The 8,523-nt window shown below is 40.5% G+C and overlaps 1 protein-coding gene across 2 annotated transcripts in view; it reads right to left on the reverse strand.

The window, feature by feature from the left end:
* galnt2 (UDP-N-acetyl-alpha-D-galactosamine:polypeptide N-acetylgalactosaminyltransferase 2) overlaps positions 1–5,825 on the reverse strand; it is a 66,214-nt gene extending 60,389 nt beyond the window's left edge. Inside the window, exon 1 of one of the 2 annotated variants that reach the window (XM_074612694.1) lies at positions 5,425–5,825. In XM_074612694.1, coding sequence (XP_074468795.1) covers positions 5,425–5,520 — 96 coding nt within the window. In that variant the 5' untranslated portion in view covers positions 5,521–5,825. The remainder of the gene's footprint in view (positions 1–5,424) is intronic. The other variant, XM_074612685.1, reaches the window with a different exon arrangement.
* Positions 5,826–8,523: the final 2,698 nt, after the last annotated feature.

Below are 8,523 nucleotides of genomic sequence, written 5' to 3' on the forward strand. Positions count from 1 at the left end.
CATGGGTGTGTATGACAGAGCTGCAGAAACTAGCTGAACTAATTCCTTTGGCAGAGACATCGTCCTTCAGATTATTGAATTAGCTGCCGTGAGAGTGGGAGTCCTGTTGGATCCACCACAGAGGTTGCAAGCAGCGATGACACAACAAAGTACACAAACAAAGCAAAGTTGCTTGGAAATGTTTTAAATTAAAGGTCCAAGCACTGGCTTATGGACATGCATCTTTGTCCGATTTTCTTTGCACCACTAAACAGTCGAGTCTCCAGACGTCAGCAAGTCACCATATCTCAAGTCTGACTAATGAATGAATGTACAAACTTGTGAATCACACTTTGAAATAGGGCTGTGTATTGGCAAGAATCTGGCAATACAATATGTATCATGATACAGGGGTTACGATTCAATATATCGCGATACTGTAAGCAAGGCGATATATTGCGATTATTTTAATCTTATTTTAGAAAAATTGTCATAGTATAAAGAACACACCACCATATGCGTAAAATCTGCGTAAAAAAAGGTACTATTTATTACAGCTCCCGTAAGATCATAGCACTACTTTGCTAATGAAATAAAGTACTGACTGAGTTATTCTTTGCATGAAAACTATTTATTAAAAATCAATATAGTGTTTTTGAGAATCGATACAGTATCACAAATATTCTCGATACTCTATAGAAAAAGCTTTTATCCATATTAAGTTATCTTTGGACATTGTTGCGTAATTCATTTCACAACATTTGTAATTCATCTCTCTGCTGCCAAGAAAAGGAAAAAAAGTGAAAAGGAAGGAACTTAGGAGTTGATGACAAGTACTAAAATGTAGAGCTGCAACAATTAATCAATTAGATGTCAACTATTAAATGAATGGCCATCTATTTTGATAATCGATTGATCAGTTTGAGTATATTTTTAAGAAGAAAAATCTAGCTTTCAGCTTGTTAAATGTAAATGTTTTTTGGTTTCTTTACTCCTCTATGACAGTAAACTGAATGCCTTTGAGTTGTGGACAAAACAAAACATTTGAGGACGTCATCTTGGGCTTTGATCAACATTTTTCACCATTTTCTGACATTACATAGCCCAAACAACTAATTGATTGATCGAGAAAATAATCGACAATAATCATTAGTTGCAGCCTCACTAAAATGATTAGTGGATTGAAGTTTATTATTAAGAAATACTCCAAACATGCCTCGATTCCAGCTTCTAAAATATGAAGATTTGCTGTTTTATAACATTGTATTTTAAATATTTTTGGGCTTTGGACAGTCATTCAAAACTAGCTATTTTAAGACATCACATTGGGCCATAGGGAACTCATAATGGGCTTTTTTACTAATTTCCTATAAAGGGAAGCATCAATCTCAAGTAAGTGTTTTTCTTTTTTAAATGGTTGTAATTTAGTTTCCTCGGTTCAGTAGATTTAGTCCATCTGCCCTTGTGTTGAATCCTGAGTGCTTTTGAAAAATTCACTAACCTACAGCTACAAAGTTTGTTTCATGACAGCAGAGAGAAATGATTAAAATGCCTCGACTCTTTCGAACATGGTTGAAGATGTGATGGAAAACAGCACTTAACCTGCGCAGCTCCACCTTTGTTTAACCAGATTAGATCTCCCTCTTGTGTAAAGACACCAGCCAGGTGCAGCCGTTCATCCAGGATCCATATTAATGCCGCCTGCAACCCAACTCCAGAGAAAGTTGCTTATCATGGAGTGTCACTTTGACCCCCCTAACAACCACAAACACACAGCTATCAGCCTAATGGAAAAGTAAGAGGGCTGCTCTGGTTGACTGGAGCAAAGCAAACACAGAGACACAGATCGGACAAGACAAGAGACAGGTGGAATACACACAGGGCGTTCACACACACACACACACACACACACATACATAACCAAATAGGGGTAATAGTGGCAATGTACTGTGCACACAACCACCCACGCAGAGCACTTTATGCATACACACAGCAGGATACACTGGCCTTCATTAGCACACACACACCCCCCCACACACACACACACAGAGAATACAGATGTGTGTACAATGAGAACATGTCTTTCTATGAACACCTGGAGGATATTTAACTTACATTTCACGCATGGCATACTATTGCATGTACAGACCTGGTATATCATGAATGGAATCCATCCATGCCTCCACATACACAATTTCACCTCACCAGCTATTACTATTACTGAGGTTTACAGGGTCCTGTAGTGTTGCCATAAAGACCCACTAGTTTAAAAAGTTGCTGTAAACCAACTACATGACACACACACAGGAAGGAAACGTAGCCAGATGTAAGGATAAATTGATAAATGTTGTGTTTCAGCAAAAAGAGACGACTTACACAGTTTATTTAGCTAAAACGAATGCAGTCTAATATAAAAGTCCTGCAATGAATCCTTCCTTCGTGAAGGATATAATGTTTAATTTGTTTTTGAACTGTTTTAGAGAGGTGTTGATTCAACTTCATGCTCTTTGTGGAGGATGCAGTTTGTGATGCTGTTGAACTGTATGGAGTTGTAAGTGTCAATAATAGGGCTGCAACTGACAATTATTTTCATTATTGATTAATCTGCCAGCTTATTTCTCGATTAATTGTTTGAAAATAGTGTCCAAGGTGGCGTCTTCATGTCTTGTTTTGTCCCACCAACAGATTATTACCATATTTTAATTAAAAGGAAAAGAAGCATATACTTATATTGGAGAAGTTGGAACAGGGACTGAAATTATTACCTGCCAAATACAGAGCAGATGTTGGCTGTGGCAGGTAAAAATTTCAGGTCACCTGCCACCACGGCAGATAGGTATTATAATTTATTAATCATTTTCATACCTTTTTTTTTTTTAATAATATTTCTTAATATAAGGAAAACCTAAGTTAAAAATAGTCAGGGACTGAGGTGACATGATTTATTTCTACTATCTGGTACCCCTTACCCAGTGTTTACAATACTAAAGCGTTATACAGTACATAGATTTTAGGTAAGGAAAAACTTAATTTCAGACCTTGAGTTGGAACTAGGGATGCATTGATCCAACTTTTTCAGTCCCGATAGCGATACCCGGGAATTTGGGTATATTCTGGTATCGGATACGGAGAACCGATCCGATACCGGTGTTTTATTAATAAGCTGTATGCCTCACTGTGTGGAAGTGACTGGGATCATTCTTTTATGTGTAAAGCGACATCAGGCTGGACTTAAACGTTGCTTTCCAAACTTTGTCAAACTAAATGTAACAAAAATAAATGCATTGATATAAATTTACTGAATTGTTATTTATTATTGAAATAATAAATCGCCAGAAACACCAGAAACTTGGTAAAAGAAATCTTCAAAATTAACAGGAATTATTTACATTAGTTGCAATTCCTTACCAAACCTTAAACAGGAATTAAAATTTCAGTATATAATATATATAGTATATAAACATAGAATTCCATTGAATAGATCATCGATATCTGATCCAGCTATTTAAGTCAGTATCGGTCGATCCGGTATCGGAACCATCAAATGTTTGCCATCTTTTGATTGATAAACGACTTAAATGATCATCATATTTTCTGTCAAATCAACTAATCGATTGTTTCAGCTCTTCTAATATGTAGTCCAGTTATTTAGCCTTTATATAAATGGGGTAGACAAAATAGCAGAAACATAATGTCATATCTCAAAAACAGCTTATAGAAAAACTGAACACTGCATTAATTTAAAGGTCCCATATTGTGCTCATTTTCAGATTCATACATGTATTGTGTGTTTCTACTAGAACATGTTAAAATGCTGTAATGTTAAAAAAAAACGTTATTTTCCTCATACTGTCTGCTTGAATATACCGTATTTACCCTCTGTCTGAAATGCTACGTTTTAGTACATTTAAACGGAATTGCAACAGAACTGCGTTGCCTGGCAACAGTTTGGGTCAATCTTTACTTCCTGTCAGCTGATGTTATTCACATACACTGCAACCAGAAATAAACTGGGACACATTTAGAATGTTTACGTTTAAAACCGTGTAATGGTCTAAATATTGCATATTTGTGACATCACAAATGAACAGAAATCCTAACGGCTTGTTTCAAAAGCACAATTTCTAAATACGGGTCTGTGTGTGTATTTCTCCGTATATTAAGCGCTTCGATACTTTCACAGTATTTATAAAGCACTTAAACCTGCTTTATAATATAAAAGACATAAAAATCGTACTTTTTACAATATGGGACCTTTAAACTTTAACTAATCTGGCATCTGATTGTATAGGTTTTTGTAATTTTGTGTTTCAGCTGTTTTGATTGTTTTTTTTTAACTCTTAAGTTACTGAAAAGCACTTTGAGAATTGTGTTCTATGAAAGGTGCTATACTAAATAAACTGATTATTATTATTATTATTGTAACTGTTAAGATTATTAAGACTTTATGATTAAGGTTACATTATCCATATTTCTCCTGTCTGGTACCACTTAATCAGTGTTTACAATTAGATTAGTTGATTAATTCTACATAGATTTCAGACACAAAAATCGATTGTTTCAGCTCTTCAAATATGTAATCCAGTTATTTAACCTATATAAAATATGTTGGGAAAAAAAGAAACATAATGTTATATCTCAAAAACAGCTTGTAGAAAAACTGAACACTGCATTAATTTAAACTTAAACTTTTTTTTTTTACTGTTTTATTGTTTAAAATTATTTTCTATTCCTGAAAAGCACTTTGAGAATTGTGTTCTATGAAAGGTGCTATACTAAATAAACTTATTATTAATATTATAATATCAAATAACATACAGCAGGGCCAAAAAATCAGCAGTTAAGCTAAATGTTGTCCCCACAGTAAAATAATGTTTAAAGCCTCTTTTTAAATCTCCTCCTGCCAGCATGGTGTATCAGTGATTTAACCAGCGTTAATCTGCACACTTCCTGATCTCTGCTCATTTCTGGGAGCAGCAGCAGCAGCTTGTGCTGACGTGCTCTACAGACTAAAACCCCTCCACCACCACCACCACCTCCACCGCCCCCCGGCCCAGGAGCCAGTCCAGCAGACAGCAGCCTCACATTAATAACAATCACTAGGGCATGCTTTCATTCTGCTGTCACGTTATAACCGGCAGCACCACGGTAAAGTGACATGCTTGCACCGGCGTGGACGTGCAGCGACCGGCACAGTGGGAGGTCTAGTTGTGCACAACCCTGCTACCCTTGTCTACTACACTCATCTCCACCAAATCAATGCCCACTGATACTAGCAGGCCCTTTCTATCACATCACATTCCTCTCAGCATCGCTGCAGCCGCCGAACAGAGAGCGACCAAATCACACACCGCTCCATCGTCGCTTTGTCCGGGAGAGCAGAGAAACAAACACCGTACACCGGAATAAAAAAGCAGCAGAGGACCGTAAATCCTTCCTTCCTACCTTCCGACTCAACGATGTCCCCGAGTAGAAGTAGTAGGCTATCCCCAGCACCCACAGCACCGCAAAACATAACAATATCCTCGATTTCCTCCGCATGGCTGCCTCGGTTTGTCGTCCCTCTGTGTGCTCCTCTAGCGGCTCGTCCCGGTTGTCTGTGTCCGTGCGAGGCGCTTCGCCGTGCGGCTTCAGCGAGGCTTCGTGAGTCGGTCGGTCGGTCAGGAGGAGCTGGAGGAGCGGAGGGAGAGCAGGAAGCAGCCAGCCAACATCAGCGGGGTTAGAGGGCAAAGGCTATCCGACTCTGATCCAATCAAACACCGGCTCAGAAAGACCCGTGGAGGAGGAGGAGGAGGAGGAGGAGGAGGAGGGCCGGGGCTGGCAGCAGCAGAGAGCCGAGCCGAGCCGAGCCGAGCCGTGCCGTGCGGAGCCGTGCTACAGCTACAGAGAGGAGGGGAGGAGGAGGAGACTTGTCCCTCTGTTGGAAATGATTGTTGTAAAATCTCAGTGGTGAGTCTCCGGCAGCAGAGAGAGAGAGAGGAGCTGTGATCATCAGGCTGGTGGTGGAGCTGTCTGCTGGAGAGGAGAGGAGACACCGGGGGCGCCAGAGACACTCTAACCCGGGTTAGAACCGGGTTAAATGAGACTAAACTGAGCCTAAACAGAGACTCTCTAACCCGGGTTGAAACCGGGTTAAAACCGGGTTAAATGAGACTAAACAGAGACTCTCTAACCCGGGTTGAAACCGGGTTAAAGGAGATCAAACACCAGATTTATCTATATAGCTCTGTTTCTGAACCATTCTGAACCAGTCCAGCAAAGGTAGAGCCAACAAGGCAGACTGGAAGATTATCACTTATCTACTTTTCTTCTTTCCTCTGTTCTATCCTTCCTCCCTCCCTCCCTTCCTCTGTTCTATCCTTCTTTCCTTCCTTCCTCCCTCCCTCCCTTCCTCTGTTCTATCCTTCTTTCCTTCCTTCCTCCCTCCCTCCCTTCCTCTGTTCTATCCTTCTTTCCTTCCTTCCTCCCTCCCTCCCTTCCGCTGTTCTATCCTTCTTTCCTTCCTTCCTCCCTCCCTCCCTTCCTCTGTTCTATCCTTCCTTCCTTCCTCCCTCCCTTCCTCTGTTCTATCCTTCCTCCCTCCCTTCCGCTGTTCTATCCTTCTTTCCTTCCTTCCTCCCTCCCTCCCTTCCTCTGTTCTATCCTTCCTTCCTTCCTCCCTCCCTTCCTCTGTTCTATCCTTCCTCCCTCCCTTCCTCTGTTCTATCCTTCCTCCCTCCCTTCCTCTGTTCTATCCTTCCTTCTTCCCTCCCTCCCTTCCTGTTCTATCCTTCTTTCCTTCCTCCCTCCCTCCCTTCCTCTGTTCTATCCTTCCTTCCTCCCTTCCTTCATCTGTTATATCCTTCCTTCCCTCCTCCCTCCTTTCCTCTGTTCTATCTTTCTGTCCTTCCTCACTTTCTCCCTTCCCCTCCCTCTCTTCTTTCGTTCGTTCCTCCATTTGTTCCCTCCTTTCCTTCCTCCCTTCCTTTCTCTGTTCTATCCTTCTTTCCTTCCTCACTTCCTCTCTCTGTTCTATCCCTCCTTCCTTCCTCACTTTCTCCCTTCCCCTCCCTTTCTTTCTTTGTTCGTTCCTTCCTATTTTCCATTCTCCCTTCCTCCCTTTGTTCCCTCCTTTCCTTCCTTCCTTCCTTCCTTCCTTCCACCCTTTCCCCCTCCTATGTGCCATCCTTCCTTCCTCCCTTTGTTTCTTCCTCCCTTCTTTACTTCCACACTTTGTTGCATTCTTCCTCCCTCCCATCCTTCCTCTGATCTATCCTTCCTTCTTCCTTTTCTTCCCATCCTGTTTTCCTTTATCTTCTCTGGTTCTGAATCAGGCTACCAGAGTCAGACAATCTGAAAGACTGGAAGATTATCGGTTTCATCTCCTTTTCATCTTTCTTTCCATCCCTTCCTTCCTTCATTTGTTCCTTCCTTCCCTTCCTCCTCCCTTCGTTTGTGTCATTTTGTTTTGGACCACAGACAAAACAAACAGTTTGATGACGTCACCCCGGGGTTCAGGATATTGTGATGGGCACTTTTCATTATTTAAATTATTAATCAAGAAAGTAATCAGCAGAATAATCAATAATGAGATTAACCTTTAGTGGAAGCCCTGAGTATAACGTCAAACCAAGCAATCACTACCTACACCATTAGCTCCTCAACCCAACCCTGTTGTTGTGGCTCTCAGCAGCTGCAGTACTTCTATCAATCTCAATCACGAGACTTTAGTTGAAACTTACATTTAGATTTGTGAATGCTTTTGAGTTTGTATAAACCAGAACTTTATATTTACTGGTGTAGTGGAAGAGTCTCTAAAACAGTGTTTATATCAGGCTACATGTGACAGCAAGGACCTCCAATAAAACCAGTGAAAGGCAAAGACGCCTCCAGTTAAAGAATAAATATGATGAAACGTCTGGATTCTAGACGTTTCATCAGTTATTTTCTAGACTCTAAACGGTGGTTGCTGTTGCAGAGTAAACATTTCAGTGAGGAATCACAAGTCTTGATTATGGTAAAGTTTGTCATAATTATGAGACGGCATACAACACAGTTTATGATATAGTCTGTCGTAATCATGAGGAAGAGAACACATCACAATGAAGTTACGAAAAGTAAATGAAGAAGTTCTTCAAAGCCCCTAAAAATTTGGTTTTAAACCTCAAGTATTTTGTTCTCTAATATCAAACAGTCATTACTAAATATGCAGCAATCACAGCCAAAGCTGAAAAACATTGCTAGGCGTTATTTATTAAGAGCTGTGTGGGTGTGAAAATGCTTTGACGTCATCTTTTTGACACCTTAAGTACATTTTGCTGATAATACTTTTGTACTTTTACTTAAAGGAGCAGTGTGTTGGATCTAGCGGTACCTAGTGGTGAGGCTGCAGATTGCAACCAATTGAAACTTCTCCCGTGTGCCAAGCGTGTTGGAGAGCTATACGGTGGCTGACGCGAAAACACAAATAGCCCTCTCTAGAGCCATTTGGAGCAGAGCCAGTGTGTAGAGTGAGTGCGTTTGTGACAAGTGAGTGGTGAAGCAAGAGAGTGAGAGCGGCGGTGA

Source organism: Sebastes fasciatus, chromosome 2 (genome assembly GCF_043250625.1).
Source record: "Sebastes fasciatus isolate fSebFas1 chromosome 2, fSebFas1.pri, whole genome shotgun sequence".
Taxonomy (NCBI): domain Eukaryota; kingdom Metazoa; phylum Chordata; class Actinopteri; order Perciformes; family Sebastidae; genus Sebastes; species Sebastes fasciatus.